The sequence below is a fragment of the Anomaloglossus baeobatrachus genome, chromosome 5, assembly GCF_048569485.1.
Source record: "Anomaloglossus baeobatrachus isolate aAnoBae1 chromosome 5, aAnoBae1.hap1, whole genome shotgun sequence".
In the NCBI taxonomy this organism is placed as follows: domain Eukaryota; kingdom Metazoa; phylum Chordata; class Amphibia; order Anura; family Aromobatidae; genus Anomaloglossus; species Anomaloglossus baeobatrachus.
The window spans coordinates 136,667,378-136,687,112 of NC_134357.1; the positions used below are offsets into that span (position 1 = coordinate 136,667,378).

Consider the following 19,735-nt stretch of genomic DNA (forward strand, 5'->3'; position numbering starts at 1 on the left):
TGGAAGGAATCTCGGGGAGACGCCTGACATGATTAATCTAGGACTTATTGGCAGCTATGGGCTGCCAATAACTCCTTATTACCCCGATTTGCCAACGCACCAGGGCAAATCGGGAAGAGCCGGGTACAGTCCCAGAACTGTCGCATCTAATGTATGCGGCAATTCTGGGCGGCTGTTGGCTGATATTGTTAGGCTGGGGGGCTCCCCATAACGTGGAGCTCCCCATCTTGAGAATACCAGCCTTCAGCCGTATGGCTTTATCTGGCTGGTTTTAAAATTGGGGGGGACCGCACGCCGTTTTTTTTAATTATTTAATTATTTATTTCACTGCACAGTATAGACACGCCCACCGGCTGCTGTGATTGGGTGCAGTGTGACACCTGTCAGTCAGCGTGGGGGCGTGTATCACTGTAACCAATCATAGGCGCCGGTGGGCGGGGTAAGCAGGGAATACGAGATTGTTTAATGGGCGGCCGGCTTTTTCAAAACAGTAAAAGCCGCCGGAGCAGTGTGAATGCCGTGCAGAGCCGCGCCGGGGATCGGAGATCGGTGAGTATGAGAGAGGGGGTAAGAGGGATAGACTGACATGGACAGAGAGAGAGGGACAGAGATAGTGACGGACTGACAGAGATTAGTGAATGACAGACATTGTGAGGCGCTTCAGAACGCAGCTTTTCAGCTGCGCTCTGAAGCAGACCTTTTTTAAGCTGCGGTGCAGAGCGCACACCTGCGCACATAGCCTCAGACATCAAAATCGTATGAGGGATGTCACACGTTTCAATTGACTAGGTTCATACAACAAAACGTCCAATGTATGAGGAATAAACGACGTGTATGCGATCACCGTATTTTCGTTCAATCTTGATTGCACGTAGGTGTCACACGCAAATACGTCACGAACGATGCAGGATGTGCGTCACTTACAACTTGACCCCAACGACGGATTGAAAGATTTATTGAAGCGTGTAAAGCAGGCATAAAACATTAGCATCACAAAGAAGAAAAACACAATTGGCTATTAAATCAATTGTTCATCAAGAACATAAATGAGTAATTTATGGTTTTCACTATACAAGGATTTGAAAAATTATTTTGCATTATATTTCTACTAGAAATTCCAAAAGTGTCTCACATAAGTCTCCAAGTAAATCCTGCACTTCTACACTGCCCATCATCTCCCCGGGATTGCGCACTGAATCTGGGTGCCCGTCTCCTGCTTCATTTCATATGTGCTCAGGATCCGGAGCATGCATACATATGAACTGAAGCTGGGGATGAACACTCAGATTCAGTGCGCATGCCTGGGGAGGTGATGGGCAGTGCGGGATTTCATAGGCAGTTCCTGTGACGTCAGGCCAGTCACGGCAATCAATCAGACTGTGATAGGCATTCAGAATTTGAACTTGTCAGGATCCCTAGGCCCTCCAGCCCAGCAGCATTGATACCTGTATGCCCAAATTCCCTCCCTAACCAGCCCTGTATAATGCTATTCACCAATATGAATGTTTAATAAAATGTTTTATAAACTGCACTGTTTTTATTAGGCCTGTAACTAGTCGAAAGGGCGTTGTTTCCCCAGATTAGTTGGCCCTTTTTACATGTTATCATGCATCTGTGTACAGGATAACATGATTTCCACGAGCCAGAAACACCGCCAGCTTCTGGAAATCTACATATGCGTGAGGCTCATTGCGGATCCATCAATGCACCTCAGAAACAGGTTGGACGCTTCCCGGTTTTATTAAGTGCACTATGCATGACCGGAAGTTAAGACGATGGCTCCCGTACACAGCTTCTGAACTCCCGGTCATGCACAGTGTGCCTAACGAAGCTGTGACGTGTACACCCTGCTTCAATAGCATACTGGCACAGCCAAAATGAGCCACATGCATGCATGAGATTTCGAGGAGCTGGCAGTAAAGCCACCTCCTGGAAATCATGTTATCACACACACAGAGGCATAACCACACGGAAAGAGGGACGACTATGTAGGGGAACTAACGCCCCCGCGACTAGTCACAGGCTTAATTAGCATAAGGACAGCAAGCTTTATAAGTAGTTTTTTTTATACATTCATACGTTATACAGGGCTGGTTAGGGAGGGAATTCGGCCATATATATATCTATATATTTATATAAACATTGTTCGTCTGCCTGCTTATACAAAAGCATCTTTTAGAGATGAACATGTCTAAGTCCGTACACTTCACAAGGTGCCACATCATTTTAAACTTGTACCTTGCAATATATTTCTGATTACGAGCACACTGCGTGATTGAAACGCGTCATCGCACATTCTTCTGCCCTTGATGCTGGATTTTCAATGAATTTTGAATAAAGAAGTTCTTTCTACCATTTTACCGGATACCACAAGAGTGCTGGATTTCTTTCCCTTATTTGCAATCAGTGATGCCGTGTCGAGTCCCTGAACCTCCTTCCTAGCTGAGCTGGCTACTTCTCTTGCATTGTAATGTATTTAGTTACAATTTGTTTCTTATTGTATTTTTGGAGGATTAGTTTATTCATATTGTAAATAAAATACATAAATTGGTCTTCGGGTTTTTTTGGGGTATTATTTTATTGTTTTCTGTTCTATTTGTATTTATAATAACATTTATTGAATCTGAATCGAGATTTTTCAAGAAGTAAATATGTGATTATAAAATGTGAAGAGCCTTGGTTTTTTTTCATTATTTGGATGAATACAAATGTTTCACTTGATTGATTGTCTCACAATTGTTCGTTGTAAAATGCTTTTATATTGGGAAATTATTTTCTAGAAGAATTAACTTTTGGAATTAATTTAAAACTCTTGAGAATTAACTTTTTTTTCTAGTTCAGTTGCATATCGTTGATAGCTTTGTGAAGACGCTGTGTAGAGTCCCATAGGTTTTCTTTATCCGATCGTGTGATCAGACCACCGTTGCAAAGGGGGGACGGCGGTGTGGAGGGGAGGAATTTACCTCCCTATCTCCTCCGTTGCCGGCTGATACGATTCTCGCACTGTTCTCGCTTTACAGCGGTGTAATGCGAGAGCAGTGCGATGTTTCTCTCGCCCCATAGACTTGCATGGGTGCGAATGGAACAGGATCGCATTCCACCTGCAGCATGCTGTGACTGTTTTCACGGTACGATTAGGGCTGAGAAAATAATCGCTCATAGGAGCAGCCTCATAGCGTAATATTGGTCCGAGTGGCATGGGATTTTTTTTTATCACATTCCACTCGCACAGTTTTTCTCGCCGTGTGTCCTAGGCCTTAGGTGTATTATAAAAGATTTACAGATGCAGCTTTTTTTTATAATGTATCACATTTTGGTAATATATCCCGATGTACAAAAATGTAACTTGACCCCTAACTATAGAAGCTTTGGTTGTGTTAACTTTCTGCATTGTGATATCTTTTTATCTTTTTTTGTGTTTTCGTTTAACGGATTAAGGTCTATTTACTCTGACCGGCTAGTTTAACCCCATTACGACAGCCTTACGGAGATAAACGGCGGCAGAATCAGGTCCTTATTCTGATCCGCCGTCTATAAACGGCGGTCACAAAAAGGTAAATAGCGCCCCCCAGCGTCAGAAAATCTCCGGGGTTTCAACTAAATTTTTTTTTGTTGTCAATTTTTTTTTTGTATTACTGTCAATTAGTTATGTCTGGTATCAAATAAGACGCTGTGACATAACTAATTGCTGGGCTTGATACCAGGTGACATTACACATCTGGTATCAACCCCATTTAGTACCCCGTTTGCCACCGCACCAGGGCGCGGGATGAGTTGGGGCGAAGCGCCAGGATTGGCGCATCTAATGGATGTGCCACTTCTGGGGCGGCTGCGGCCTGCTATTTTTAGGCTGAGAAGAGTCCAATAACCATGGCTCTTCCCACCCTGAGAATACCAGACCCCAGCTGTCCGCTTCATCTTGGCTGGTGACCTAATTTGGGGGGACCCCACGTTTGTGTTTGTTTTTTAATTATTATAAAATTTAAAAAAAAAAAACAGCTTGGGGAGCCCTCCAAATTGATCACCAGCCAAGGTGAAGCTGTCAGCTGTGGTTTGCAGGCTACAGCTGTCTGCTTTACCCTAGCTGGCTATCAAAAATAGGGGGGACCCCATGTCATTTATTTTAATTATTTTTTTTTGGGCTAAATACAAGGCTAGGCACCCTTTAGTGCCACATGAAAGGCACTAAAGGGCGCCAGCTTAGAATATGCAGGGGGTGGGATGTTATATGTGTTTGACATCTATCCATTCATCCACTGTAGCATTTTAGGCTTTGTGCCCACAATCAGGGTTTGCAGCGTTTTGGGCGCAGAGTGTTTTTCCTGCGTCCATAACGCTGCATTGTGCAGTAGAGGCACAGTGGAAGGAATTTTAGAAATCCCATGCCCAATGTGCTTCTTTTCTCCGCAGCATAAACCGACCTGTGGTACAGCTTCCCGAGCCTCAGCATGTCAATTTATGCTGCGGAGACAAGGGTGTTCTCTGCACGTAGAATAGAGCTAATTCCACAGCAGCCTGAACCCAAATCGTGGGCACGGGCAGCTGCATTCTCCCGTGGACAACACTCACATCTCTGCAGTAAGACTGACACGGTGTACTAGATGCCATGTCGCTGGATCATGGCCACATAGCCTAACAGTGAGAAATGTGTTGCTACAGCAACATTTTTGTGAAGTACCTGTGGAATCAAAATGCTTACTATACTCCTGAATAAAATCCTTGAGGGGTCCAGTTTCCAAAATGGGGTCTCTTGTGGGGGGTTTCTGATGTATAGGTACCCAAGGGGCCCTGCTAATGTGACATGGTGCGTGCAATTTATTTCAACTATTCCAGAATTCAAATGGTGCTCCTTCCATTCCAAGCCCTCCCATTTATCCAAACAGAGATTTTTTTCCACATGTGGGGTATCCCTGCTCTCACAAGAAATTGGATAACAACCTGTGGGATCCATGTTTTGTTGTTGCCTCTTGAAAAAGTGAGAAATTTGATTCTGAATCAACATTTTTGTGAAAAAAATGAAAATTTTCAATATGGCAACCTAAGCTTATCAAATTCTGTGAAGTGCTCGTGGATTCAAAATGCTCACTATACACCTAGATAAAAGCCTTGAGGTGTCTTGTTTCCAGAATGGGGTCACTTGTGGGGGAGCTCCACTGTTTACGCACCTTAGGGGCTTTCCAAATGCGACATAGCGTCCACTAATGATTCCAACCAATTCTGCAGTCAAATGGCGCTCCTTCCCTTCCGAGCCTTGCCGTGCACCCAAACAGTTGATTTTCATCACACATAAGGTATCAGCATACTCAAGAGAAATTGCACAATACATTTTATGCTGAATTTTTTCCTTTTACTCTTGATAAAAAAAAGCTGTCTGGTTGAAGTAACAATTTTGTGGTAAAAAAAAATGTATTTTTTTTATTTTCACAGCTCAACATTATAAACTTCTGTGAAGCACCTGGGGGTTCAGGGCACTCACCAAACATCTAGATAAATTCCTTGAGGGGTCTATTTTCCAAAATGTGGCCACATGTTGAGGAGCTTCACTGTTTAGGCACCTCAGGGGCTCTCCAAATGCAACATGGCGTCCGCTATTGATTCCAGACAATTTTGCAGTCAAATGGCACTCCTTCCCTTCCGAGCCCCGCCGTGTGCCCAAACAGTTGATTTCCACCACATATAAGGTATCGCCAAACTCAGGAGAAATTGCACAATAAATTTCATGGTGACTTTTTTTCCTGTTACCCTTGTGAAATAAAAGCTACCTGGTTGAAGTAACAATTTTGTGGTAAAATTTTATTTTTTTATTTTCATGGTTCAACGTTATAAACTTCTGTGAAGCACCTGGGGGTTCAGGGTACTCACCAAACATCTAGATAAATTCCTTGAGGGGCCTATTTTCCAAAATGGAGTCACTTGTGGGTGGGTTTCTGCTGTTTAGGTACCTGAGGAGTCCTCCAAATGCGACATGGTGCCTGCAATCTTTTTCAGCCAAATTTCCTTTCCAAAATTCAAATATTGCTCCTTCCGTTCCAAGCCCTCCCATTTGTCCAAACAAGGGTTACAGACCACATGTGAGGTATCACCGCGCTCATAAAAAAGTGGGTAGCAAACATTGGGGTCAAATTTTTGGAATTACCTCTTGAAAAAGTGAGAAAATTGATGCTAAAGCAACATTTTTGAGGGAAAAAAATGAAAATTTTCAATATGACAATGTAACGTTATCAAAATCTGTGAAGTACCTGTGGGTCCAAAATTCTCACTATACCCTTAGATAGGAGCCTTAAGGGGTCTAGTTTCCAAAATGGTATCACTTGTGAGGGGTTTCTGCTGTTTAGGTACCTTATTGGAACTGTAAATGCAACATGGTGCCCGCAATCTGTTTCAGCCAACTTTGCTTTCCAAAATTCAAATATTGCTCCTTCTGTTCCGAGCCCTCCCATTTGTCCAAACAGAGGTTTCTGACCACATGTGGGGTATTAATGCGTTCATAAGAAAGTGGGTAACAAATTTTGGGGTTAATTTTGTTGTGTTATTTCTTCTAAAAGTGAATAAATTTGGGGTAGAGCAACATTTTAGGTAAAATTTTATTTTTTGCTTTTTTTCATTCCACTTTGCTTTAGTTCCTGTAAAGCACCTGAAGGGTTAATAAACTTCTTGGATGTGGCTTTGAGTACTTTGAGGGGTGCAGTTTTTAGAATGGTGTCACTTTAGGGTATTTTTTGTCACCCAGGCCTCTCAAAGTCACTTCAAATGTGATGTGGTCCCTAAAAAAATGGTTTTGTGAATTTTGTTGAAAAAATGGGAAATTGCTGATGAACTTTGAACCCTTCTAACTTCCTAACCCCAAAAAATGTTGTTTCAGAAATTGTGCTGATCTAAAGTAGACAAGTGGGAAATGTTATTTATTAACTATTTTGTGTGACATAACTCTCTTGTTTATGGGCATAAAAATTAAAAGTTTGAAAATTGCAAAATTTTAAAAATTTTCATCAAATTTCCAATTTTTTTACAAATAAAAGCAAAAAATATCGTTCTAAATTTATAACTGTCATGAAGTACAATATGTCACGAAAAAACAGTCTCAGAATCACCGGGATCCGTTGAAGCGTTCCAGAGTTATAACCTCATAAAGGGACACTGGTCAGAATTGCAAAAAATAGCCTGGGCATTAAGTACAAAACTGGCTTCGTCCTTAAGGGGTTAAGCTATGTTCACACGTTGTGTTTTTGCAGCGGTTTTTTTTTCATGAGCTTTATTCAAATTAAGAGCTGCTTTTTACAGTACCAGCAAAAGCTATGAGATATCATGCACACATTTGTTGTTTTTTTTCTTGACTAAAATGGAAATCTGCTGACTTTTTGAAAGCAGCAGTATGTCAATTCCTTCATTGTTTTTTGCTGCGTTTTTCTCCATTGAAACGAATGAGAGAGCAAAAACGGAATCACTGCATTTCTTCTGCTTTTGTGGTGAATAAAAGTAAGGGTGGCTTTACATGCTGCGATATTCGGCTAGCATGCGACCCACCCCCATCGTTTGTGCGAAACGGGCATATCGCTGCCCGTCGTGCACAAAATCTGGCACTCTCGTCACACATACTTACCTGCATAGCGACGTTGTTGTGACCGGCGTACCGCTTCCTTTCTAAGGGGGCGGTCCGTTTGGCGTCACAGCGACGTCACTAAGCGGCCGCCCAATGAAAGCGGAGGGGCGGAGATGAGCGGGACGTAACATCCCGCCCACCTCCTTCCTTCCGCATTGTGGCAGGAGGCAGGTAAGGAGATGATCCTCGTTCCTGCGGCGTCACATGTAGCGATGTGCACTGCCGCAGGAACGAGGAACAACTTCGCCCCTGCGACAGCAGCGATAACTGGCAGCGGACCCCCATGTCAACGAGGAGCGATTTTGGACGTTTTTGCAACGATCCAAAATCGCTCCTAGGAGTCACACGCTACGACATCGCTACAGCGGCCGGATGTGCGTCACAAAATCCGTGACCCCAACGAGATCGCTGTAGCGAAATCGTAGCGTGTAAAGCCCGCTTAAGTTTATTAAAGGCCTCCTTCTCACATCTATGACTCCGGTACGCGTGACATCTGTTTTCACATGTACCGGAGACACGGACACACATAGGCCCATTAAAATCAATGGGCTTGGTCACACATCATTGTTTTCCCAATAGCCTTATACTAAAGCTCCAGAAGCAAGGACTAGCGGAAACTATATGCAACTGGGTAAGGAATTGGCTAAAAGATAGGAAACAGAGTAGTCATAAATGGTAAATCTCTAAATGGGCTAAAGTCAGCAGTGGGGTGCCGCAGTGATCTGTGCTAGGACCAATTCTTTTTAATCTCTTTATTAATGACCTTGTGGATGGGATTGCTAGCAAAGTGTCAGTCTGTACTGATGACACCAAACTATGTAGGATATTAAAAACTGACCTTCATAGTACAATAGTACAAAACGATCTGGATAAGATATCTGAAGGGGCAGACACTTGGCAAATGAGATTTAATGATGAAAATTGTAAAGTAATGCACCTAGGATGTAGTAATACTATAGCTGTATATACAATGAATAGAAGTAAACTCAGGACTACAGAACAGGAGAAAAATTGGGGATTCTGGTTAGAAATAAGCTGTGCAGAAGTACGCATTGTCAAGCAGCAGCTGCTAAAGCAAACAAGATTTTAGGATGTATAAAAAGAGAGATTAGGATCCCATGATCCCAACGTATTGTTACCCCTCTATAAATCACTTGTAAGGCCGCATCTGGAATATGGGATCCAGTTTTGGACTCCACATTCTAAAAAGGACAATCAGAAGTTAGAGTCAGTTCAAAGGCGGTTAACTAGACTACTACAAGGAATGGAAGGCCTCCCATATGATGACAGGTTGAAAAAGTTGGATTTGTTTAGCTTAGAAAAAAGACGTCTCAGAGGAGATCTCATTTATATGTATAAATACATGTGTGGTCAATATAAAGGACTGGCACATGACTTCTTCCTTCCAAAGACAATACTAAGGACCAGGGGGCATACACTGCGAGTGGAAGAAATGTGATTCCGGCAGCTAAATAGGAAAGGGTTCTTTACAGTTAAGCAGTCATACTGTGGAATGCCCTACCACAAGAGGTAGTAATGGCAGATACTATAACAACTTTTAAAAAAAGACTGGATGATTTCCTCAGTACACACAACCTTGTCGGTTATAAATGACTTAATGACAAAATGTAGAATTTGTGGAGGAAGGTTGAACTAGATGAACCGATGTTTTTTTTTTCAATCTATGTAACTATATAACTATGCTTGTCTGTGTGCTCCACGCGGCGACATACCCATTTTCTGCCAGCAGCACAGGTGTCACACGGACCGCACCCTGATGTGATCCGTGTGACACATACTGGATAAAACACAGGTGACATAAATATAAAGAATTTTTATACTTACCTGTCTCCAGCGCTGCTGTCTCAGCCTCTGCTGTTGCTTCCAGGCCTGCTCATTAAACTCTTTACATATTCACTGAACTGACTACGGACCCGAAAGTAACAGCAGCGCGGAAGACAGCAGCGCCAGAGACAGGTAAATATACCAGCTCATTCTATCCGTTCGCTATCCGTATGTCACACGGATAGCACACGGAACACGCACAAACATATGCAGCTTCACCATGGACTGTGCAAAACGGTTATGCTTTGCACAGATGTGTGAAAGAGTCCAAACATGTACTGTATACAATTGACAAACCAAAAATGCAACATAAAACACAGAAAAAAAGCAGCAAAACCTTCTTTTTGGAAGCAGGCTTTTTACTGCCAAAAGAGCAGGTTTTAGCTGCAGAAAAATGCAGCAAAAATGCAACTTGTGAACGTAGCCCAAAAGAGACAAACCAAGGTAAACGATGCACAGTGGGTAAACTAGATCACTTATGTGCTGTTCTATAAAGGCCCCGTCACACTAAGCAACATCGCTAGCAACATCGCTGCTAACGAACATTTTTTGTGACGTAGCAGCGATGTTGCTAGTGATGTTGCTGTGTGTGACATCCAGCAACAACCTGGCCCCTGCTGTGAGGTCGCTGGTTGTTGCTGAATGTCCTGGGCCATTTTTTAGTTGTTGCTGTCCTGCTGTGAAGCACAGATCGCTGTGTGTGACAGCGAGACAGCAACAACTAAATGTGCAGGCAGCAGGAGCCGGCTTCTGCGGAGGCTGGTAACCAATGTAAACATCGGGTAACCAAGAAGCCCTGTCCTTGGTTACCCGATATTTACCTTTGATACCAGCCTCCCCCGCTCTCACTGTCAGTGCCGGCTCCTGCTCTGTGCACATGTAGCTGCAGGACACATCGGGTTAATTAACCCGATGTGTGCTGTAGCTAGGAGAGAAGGGAGTCAGCGCTAAGCATTGTGCGCTGCTCCCTGCTCTGTGCACATTTAGCTGCAGCACACATCGGGTAATTAACCCGATGTGTGCTGTACTAGGAGAGCAGGGAGCCAGCGCTAAGCATTGTGCGCTGCTCCCTGCTCTGTGCACATTTAGCTGCAGCACACATCGGGTAATTAACCCGATGTGTGCTGTACTAGGAGAGCAGGGAGCCAGCGCTCAGTGTGCGCTGCTCCCTGCTCTCTGCACGTGTAGCTGCGTGAGCTGGTAACCAAGGTAAATATCGGGTTGGTTTCCCGATATTTACCTTAGTTACCAAGCGCAGCATCTTCCACGCGGCGCTGGGGGCTTGTCACTGGTTGCTGGTGAGCTCACCAGCAACTCGTGTAGCCACGCTCCAGCGATCCCTGCCAGGTCAGGTTGCTGGTGGGATCGCTGGAGCGTTGCAGTGTGACATCTCACCAGCAACCTCCTAGCAACTTACCAGCGATCCCTATCGTTGTTGGGATCGCTGGTAAGTTGCTTAGTGTGACTGGACCTTAACTCTCAGCAGTGAGTCTTGTTTATACAGAACGATGCACTTCTGAAAACAATGATCTTTTGTGCAGCCTAAAAGATAATTTCACCAGTTTAATGAGTGTTTTGCTTGTTCATCGGGCAGGTTGTTTACATGGCAAGATACTAGTGAAACAAGCTTTTTTAACAATGCTCATTTATGGTTATCTTGTAGCATAAATGCATAAACGCTCTTTTAGTGATCGCACCAAATTTGACTGTCACTTTATGTGGCAATAACTCTAAAGCGTTTCAACACATCCCAGTGATTTTCAGATTGTTTTTTCCTGACACATTATACTTTGTTAGGCTATGTTCACGTTGCTTTTTTGCTGCTGTTTTTCTGTAGCCGATCCTGCTCTTTTGGCCCCCTTCAAATGTCAGTGATTCTGGGACGTTTGTGCTTTTTTTAATACGTACCAGAATCACTGACATATGCAGACACATTATAATCAATAGGTCTGCTCACACATCAGTGATTTTTCACTGAACGTGTCTCCGTGCAGCGTACATGAGTGTCCGTGATTCTGCCGTTTTTTTCTGGCATCACTGATGTCCCACGGACCACACAATAGTGTGATCCGTGTGTGATCCGTGAAACATGTACGGGAAAATCACTGACCTATAAAATAATAAACATTTTCAACTCACCCTTTCAGCGACACGCTGTGCAGCCTCTGCTCTCTGCAGCTCCTGCCCGGCTCATGAATATTCATGAAAGCAGGAACAGCCGACCCAGAAGTAGCTGCAGAGAGCGGTGGGCGGATGCTGCAGAGCCGAGGAGTTCAGCACCTCGGACAGCAGGAGCGAAGGCAGGTGAGTAATGGCCATTTGTAATCACGGATCACGGATTGCACATGGACAACCCACTTGTGCCGTGAATCACGGAACACAGAGGGACATGTGCGTGTTTTACATGTCAGTGAAGAACGTCAGTGTTTTTCACTGACGTGTGAAGGGGGCCTTTGGCAGTAAAAAAAAGACTGCTTCCAAAAACCAGGTTTTGCGTTTTTTTGCTGGGTTTTTGCGGTGTCGTTTTTCTACAGTATATGTTTAAATAACGTCATTTTCATTCACCACAAAAGCAGCAAAAACATAGCAAAAAATGCCGCTGCGTTTTTGCATTTTCTTATTGCTTTCAATGGTGAAAAAAAGCTGCAAAAAATCTGAAAGAATTAACACGATGATTCTTTCAAAAACGCAGCCGTTTCCAATTTCAGTCAGGATATAAGCAGGTGTGTGCATGAGATGTCTGAAATCTCATGGCTTTTGCTGCTACTGTAAAAAGCTGCTTTTAATTTTAAAACTATAAATGTAAAAAAAAGCAAAACGCAGCGTGGTAAATTTACTTTGATATGTTTTGCATTAATTTTCGAAAACATCAGACATTAGTCAAAGATGTAAATAAATTAGTAATTTTCAAGCTTTGATTGTTTATACCTGTAATTCAATCACACCACACAACATAGTTAATAAACAACATTTACCCAATGTGTACCTTAGATAAGCACCATTTGTCATATGTCCTTTTACTTTTTTAGGATGCAAGAAGGTTTAAAGGTTTAGCAGCAATTTTTACTTTTTTGTTTCTTTCAAGGAAATATACAAAACTTATTTTTTTAGGCACCTATTCAGATTTCAAGTTACTTTAGAGGACCTATATATTGGAAAGCCACCCAAAGTCATACCATTTAAAACCAGCCCCCTCTGCATACCCAAAATGGCAGTTTTGTTCACTATTCAGTTGCCTTTCAGGAATTAATGCAAATTGGAATGACAGCAATGAAAAATTATATTTTGCTGACATCTGAACAGGTCACTATAGCTGTAAGGGGTACTTTGCAGGTGCGATGTCGGTGGGATCAAATCGAAAGTGACGCACATCCAGTGTCGCTGTCAACATCGTAGTGTGTATATCGTTTTTGATATGATTAACGAGCGCAAAAGTGTCGTAATCGTATCATCGGTGTAGTGTCGGTCATTTCCATAATTTCGGAAGGACCGATGTTACGATGTTGTTCCTCGTTCCTGCGGCAGCACACATCGCTGTGTGTGAAGCCGCAGGAGCGAGGAACATCTCCTACCTGCGTCCTGTGGCTCACGCCGGCTATGCGGAACGAAGGCGGTGGGCGGGATGTTTACGTCCCACTCATCTCCGCCCCTCCGCTTCTATTGGCCGCCTGCCGTGTGATGTCGCTGTGACGCCGCACGGCCCGCCCCCTTAGGAAGGAGGTGGGTCGCCGGCAAGAGCGACGTCGCAGGGCAGGTAAGTCCATGTGAAGCTGCCGTAGCGATAATGTTCTCTACGGCAGCTATCACAAGAAATCGCAGCTGCGACGGGGGCGTGGACTATCGCGCTCGGCATCGCAAGCATCGGCTTGCGATGTCGTAGTGTGCAAAGTACCCCTAAGATCATTAGCCTCTGATCTGGCCTTTAATTGTCAATGGAGTTAAAGTGTGAGCCCCTGCGTGTATTAACCATCTAGATGCTGCTGTTACTATTGACAGCAGCATGGCAGATGGCAACACCAATCATGGCGGATGCAGCAGGGTGTTAGATATAGTGTAAAGATGATATCTGCTGCATTTTCACCCGTCGGGGAATGTTCTTCTTCCATATCTCAGATCAGTAAAAAGGCGTATTGTGGTCATTAAGGGGTTAGGAAATGCTACATCTGTATTATGTTATGTGTTTACAATAAGATGTATAAAAAAAAACGGAAAATTAATTTCTCAAGGACATTGCTTGTTTAGGATAATCTTCACAGTATATGTGAGATATAGTAGGCGAATTGGAATAATAGTCACCTGAATTCTGAATATATTAAAGAAGATTTATATTCTCTTCATTTATTAAAAATGACAATGCTTACTGAAAGAGATATGGTCTCTATAATTGTTTAAGCATATAAAGAGATTGCCACTTGATAATAGGCTGTTTAGCATTTCTTTGTGGGGCTCCTCCAGATTGCTTTATGCAGAAAAACCCCTCTTGACAGTACAGTGACTGTCTGAATGGGGCATAATTTAGTATATAATAAGCTGCAGATGGAAACATTCATTTACTGAATGGGAACAACCACTTAGTGGTCACTCATATTTTATTACCTTCTATTCATTTTTTACTTAGTTTTTTACCTTACAAGCACTTGAATAAAAAAATATTACAAGTGTCATCCCAATCTAGAATTCAGACTTGATAGTTTTGAAATAACTACCATATTTTTCAGAATATAAGATGCACCTAAGTTTTAGAGGAGGAAAATATAAAAGAAAAAATTGAAGCAATAGAAGTGTGGTCATAACGCAGTGTAAGGGTACGCTCACACGAGCGTGAAAATCGGACGAGTGCAATGCGAGAAATTCTCGCATTGCACTCTGACCAATGTTAGGCAATGAGGTTGAGCTGTTGGTCAGCTTTTCTCGCATCCAGATTCTGGATGCGAGAAAAGCGGCAGCATGCTGCGTTTTGCTGCTACCGCCGTATCTCTCGCACCCATTCAAGTGAATGGATGCGAGAGATACATCGGACTGCACTCGGATGTTATCCCAGTGCAGTGCGATCTACGCACAGGCTGACAGTGGAGGAGATGGGAGGATTAACCCCTCCCTCTCCTCCGCAGCGCCTGCACTCAGCTTCACAGCTGTGACCCGATCGCAAGATCGGGTTACAGTCGCATGACACCCGGCTCACGCTCGCAGCAGAGCCTGAGCCGGGGGACATTAGCATATCGCATCCGATGCTCTCGCATCGGATGCCATACGCTCGTGTGAGTCCAGCCTTATAAAGGGATCTGCTGCTGACACTGTTATGGGGGTAATATCCCCCAATTCTGTACTAATTTTCCCATCCTGATGTATATGTCCCTCATCCTGGTAAATATGTGGCCCATTCTGGTATATATATCCCCCATCCTGGACCTATCCTTGTATATATGTCCAGGTATATTTGATCCCCATTCTGGCCTATCCTGGTATATATACAGTGCCTACAAGTAGTATTCAACCCCCTGCAGATTTAGCAGGTTTGATAAGATGCAAATCAGTTAGAGCCTGCAAACTTCAAACAAGAGCAGGATTTATTAACAGATGCATAAATCTTACAAACCAACAAGTTATGTTGCTCAGTTAAATTTTAATAATTTTTCAACATAAAAGTGTAGGTCAATTATTATTCAACCCCTAGGTTTAATATTTTGTGGAATAACCCTTGTTTGCAATTACAGCTAATAATCGTCTTTTATAAGACCTGATCAGGCCGGCACAGGTCTCTGCAGTTATCTTGGCCCACTCCTCCATGCAGATCTTCTCCAAGTTATCTAGGTTCTTTGGGTGTCTCATGTGGACTTTAATCTTGAGCTCCTTCCACAAGTTTTCAATTGGGTTAAGGTCAGGAGACTGACTAGGCCACTGCAACACCTTGATTTTTTCCCTTTTGAACCAGAACTTGGTTTTCTTGGCTGTGTACTTTGGGTCATTGTCTTGTTGGAAGATGAAATGACGACCCATCTTAAGATCCTTGATGGAGAAGCGGAGGTTCTTGGCCAAAATCTCCAGGTAGGCCGTGTTATCCATCTTCCCATGGATGCGGACCAGATGGCCAGGCCCCTTGGCTGAGAAACAGCCCCACAGCATGATGCTGCCACCACCATGCTTGACTGAAGGGATGGTATTCTTGGGGTCATATGCAGTGCCATCCAGTCTCCAAATGTCACGTGTGTGGTTGGCACCAAAGATCTCGATCTTGGTCTCATCAGACCAGAGAACCTTGAACCAGTCTGTCTCAGAGTCCTCCAAGTGATCATGAGCAAACTGTAGACGAGCCTTGACATGACGGTACCTTACGGGCTCGTCAGGAACGGAGACCATTGCGGTGGAGTACGTTACTTATGGTATTGACTGAAACCAATGTCCCCACTGCCATGAGATCTTCCCGGAGCTCCTTCCTTGTTGTCCTTGGGTTAGCCTTGACTCTTTGGTCAAGCCATGGCCTCAGCACGGGTGGAAACTTTCAAAGGCTGTCCAGGCCGTGGAAGGCTAACAGTAGTTCCATAAGCCTTCCACTTCCGGATGATGCTTCCAACAGTGGAGACAGGTAGGCCCAACTCCTTGGAAAGGGTTTTGTACCCCTTGCCAGCTTTGTGACCCTCCACGATCTTGTCTCTGATGGCCTTGGAATGCTCCTTTGTCTTTCCCATGTTGACCAAGTATGAGTGCTGTTCACAAGTTTGGGGAGGGTCTTAATTAGTCAGAAAAGGCTGGAAAAAGAGATAATTAATCAAAACATGTGAAGCTCATTGTTCTTTGTGCCTGAAATACTTCTTAATAATTTAGGGGAACCAAACAGAATTCTGGTGGATTAAGGGGTTGAATAATAAATGACCATCTGAATAAACTTTTCACAATTTATAAAAAAAGAAATAACATTCTTTTTTGCTGCAGTGCATTTCACACTTCCAGGCTGATCTACAGTCCAAATGTCACAATGCCAAGTTAATTCCGAATGTGTAAACCTGCTAAATCTGCAGGGGGTTGAATACTACTTGTAGGCACTGTATATATGTATATGTATATGTATATATATATATATATATATATATATATATATATACACATATACATATACATATACATATACATATATATATATATATATATATATGCATGTCCTTTATCCTTTTTTAGAATTGTACATATGATTCCCATCCCTGGCCCATCCTGGTTTATATGTCCATCATCCTGGTATATATGATCCCCATGCTGGGCACGCCCTGGTATATATGTTCCTCATCCTGGGCACATCCTGGTATATATGTTCCTCATCCTGGTATATATGTTCCCTATCCTGAAATAGATGTTCCCCATTATGGGTCCATTCTGGTATTTATGCCTCACGTTATGTCGCACCCATAAAAAATAAAAGATTCAACACACCTTCACGCCACTCCTCCATTCTGCAGTGTCTTCCTCTGATGCCGGCAACTTACTTTGACGTGTAAGCAACGGGCAGTGCATGACATCACTGCCATACGACACCAGACACAGGCGCGTCGACGTCAGTTGCAGGCTAATCCAAAATGAATTTTCACTATGGGCTTGGGGAGCAGTGAATATTCATTTTCTTTAATAGCGGATACACGTGATCGCCCCACCAGCTGCAGGGAACGAGCAGCTAGAATGATCACATGTTTCCGCTATCAAAGAAAATGAATATTTTCTGTTCCCCACACCCATAATCCTATCCACCTCTCGGCATCGGCTTCAGTGCCGAGAGGTGGGCAGGATTATGAGTATGAGGACCAGTGAATATTCATTTTCTTTAATACAGGACACATGTATTCACCCCAGTCACCGGCTTTATACAGTGGCAACCCTGTTCCTGCCTTCTGCGACCTGCTCCTCCGCTGCTAACCCCTAACCGCCCCTCCACCTCAGCGAGCCAGGTAAATCCGCACTATAAGATGCATTTTTCAGTTTTCTCCCAAATTATTTGGGGAAGAAGTGCATATTTTTGTCCAAAAAAATATGGTATGCCAATGTTTCTATTGATAATATCTAAAGGGTTTAAATGGTTCGTTATATCTGAAAAAAGTATATGGGAAATATGTCATCAATCACTTTAAAGTAATTGGATTTTTTATTTCTCAGGATCAGTTGTGGGTCTTAATCTGCATTTAAACTGAAAGATTTTCATGATCTAGCTTTCCTAGGAATGATCGTTATACAAAAATGATGCTGTGTAACAGGCTGTGCATCAACTGATGAATGACAAAACCACTCATTCACCAGGTGAAATGATTTTTGAGCAGGCTTAATTATTCTCATTTGTGCATCATCCTATGTAGACAGGACTCGCTCTGCCAAGAACACTGTCAGTCTATGCCCAACTATATGAGCGATTACAGACTCCTTAGTGCACATTTTTTGGCATGATCTGCTATTGTAAACAGGCTCTGATACAAACACTGATTGGTAAATATTTACCGATCAATGGTTATTCAGTTCCACCGGCTGGTCCTTGTAAACAGACTCTTAGCGATCAGGCACAAATCGATCACAGTGATGACATATCATAGCGCCTGCCATCACTTCATCAGATAAGAATAGCTCTTTAAAACTGTAGAGCGTTACAATGTAACTGTTTAGAAATTTCTAAAATATATATAATTACAGAAATGTTTGAGTCTTACGTTTTTTGTTCTAAATAAGTCAGCATTTGATGTACTTGTGTTTCCGATACTTCACCATCGACAGCTGCTAGAAACTTGTAAAGTAACTGGAATGTGCTGAATGGAATACAAGGAGGTCCATTTTCTTCTTCTGACAAGACCTCACAGACGATTTTCAGGGTTTTGGCAATGGTCTGTTTAAAATAAAATTAATGGTTGTTAGATCTTACAAATGGCCATCATTACTTAGACCTTGCTGAATAAAATTTTGTAGTGGATCATAGGGCCAAAAACCCTTGATGTTCAATGGGCTTGATGGCTTAGGGCGAATCTGTCAACAGTCTCTTGCTACCAAACGTTAATCAGAGCCTGGTTGCATGATGCCATAACAAGAAACAAGACAAGTCCGGCTCTGCCCCCTTGCCGGCTTATCCCAGTGCCGCTCTAGGTGATTGAGAAGTCTCTTGCTATGGGAGAGAACTGTCAATAACCTGCAACGGCGTTGTGAAAACGTGGACTAGTTTTATTTCTGGTTATGGTATATGGCCTGATTTTTAAGGTATATTAACTCTGAAATGCCAGAGCATTTAATGAGCAAAGTGTATGAAGCTGAAAGTGCGCAGCCAAGCTGTGATTTATGATCTATGCGGCCTGTGCTTTGGCCAGCATTAATCAAACTACATGTTCCTTTTAAATGTTAATCAAGCTACAATTTCCCCTTAGACCACGTCTTAGCTTCTCATACAGCCAGATCAGATCTCATACTTTGCACTGACGAGGGGCAATCACCCTGAAACGCCGTGTCTGCAAATTGAGGTTCTGATCTGGCATAAATTCTAAGGGGTACTTTGCACACTACGACCTCGCAAGCCGATGCTTGTGATGCAGATTGCGATAGTCCCCGCCCCCATCGCAGCAGCGATATCTTGTGATTGCTGCCGTAGCGAACATTATCGCTACGGCAGCTTCACATGCACTTACCTGCCCTGCGACTTCACTCTGGCCGGCGAACCGCCTCCTTCCTAAGGGGGCGGGTTGTGCGGCGTCACAGCGACGTCACACGGCAGGCGTCCAATAGAAGCGGAGGGGCAGAGATGAGCGGGACGTAAACATCCCACCCACCTCTGTCCTTCCGCATAGCCGGTGTGAGCCTTGGTAACGCAGGTAAGCTGATGTTCCTTGCTCCTGCGGCTTCACACACAGCGATGTGTGCTGCCGCAGGGGAACGAGGAACAACATCGTACCGTCGCTTCAGCGGCATTATGGAAATGTCGGACCCTACACCGATGTTACGATTACGCCGCTTTTGCGCTCGTTAATCGTATCATAAAGGATTTACACACTACAATATCGACAGCGACGCCGGATGTGCGTCACTTTCCATTTGACCCCACTGACATCGCACCTGCGATATTGTAGTGTGCAAAGTACCCCTTAGTCATATGATAAGACTCATTAAAAGGGTCACTTTTGACTTTTAGGATTGCTACTTCCAATAGGTAGCACTAGAGTTCGTCTACTTCGTCCCTGAAGAGATAACCAACCTATTGTGCGGCAGTATTGGTTCTGATGATCAGACGATTTCCCACCAATTCCATTAATGGTCCATTCTACAGGTTATCAATACTTTGAC

General features: G+C 43.4%; 2 protein-coding genes across 3 annotated transcripts in view; one reads left to right on the forward strand and one right to left on the reverse strand.

Annotated features, from left to right (window-relative positions):
- Positions 1-19,735, forward strand: part of LRRC20 (leucine rich repeat containing 20) — a 706,926-nt gene that overhangs the window by 381,845 nt on the left and 305,346 nt on the right. The gene's annotated exons all lie outside the window — the stretch shown is intronic.
- The window catches only part of LOC142309783 (ropporin-1-like), a 60,510-nt gene that overhangs the window by 3,448 nt on the left and 37,327 nt on the right, over positions 1-19,735 (reverse strand). For both annotated transcript variants that reach the window (XM_075347234.1, XM_075347233.1), the window contains exon 5: positions 18,124-18,296. In XM_075347234.1, coding sequence (XP_075203349.1) covers positions 18,124-18,296 — 173 coding nt within the window. The remainder of the gene's footprint in view (positions 1-18,123; positions 18,297-19,735) is intronic.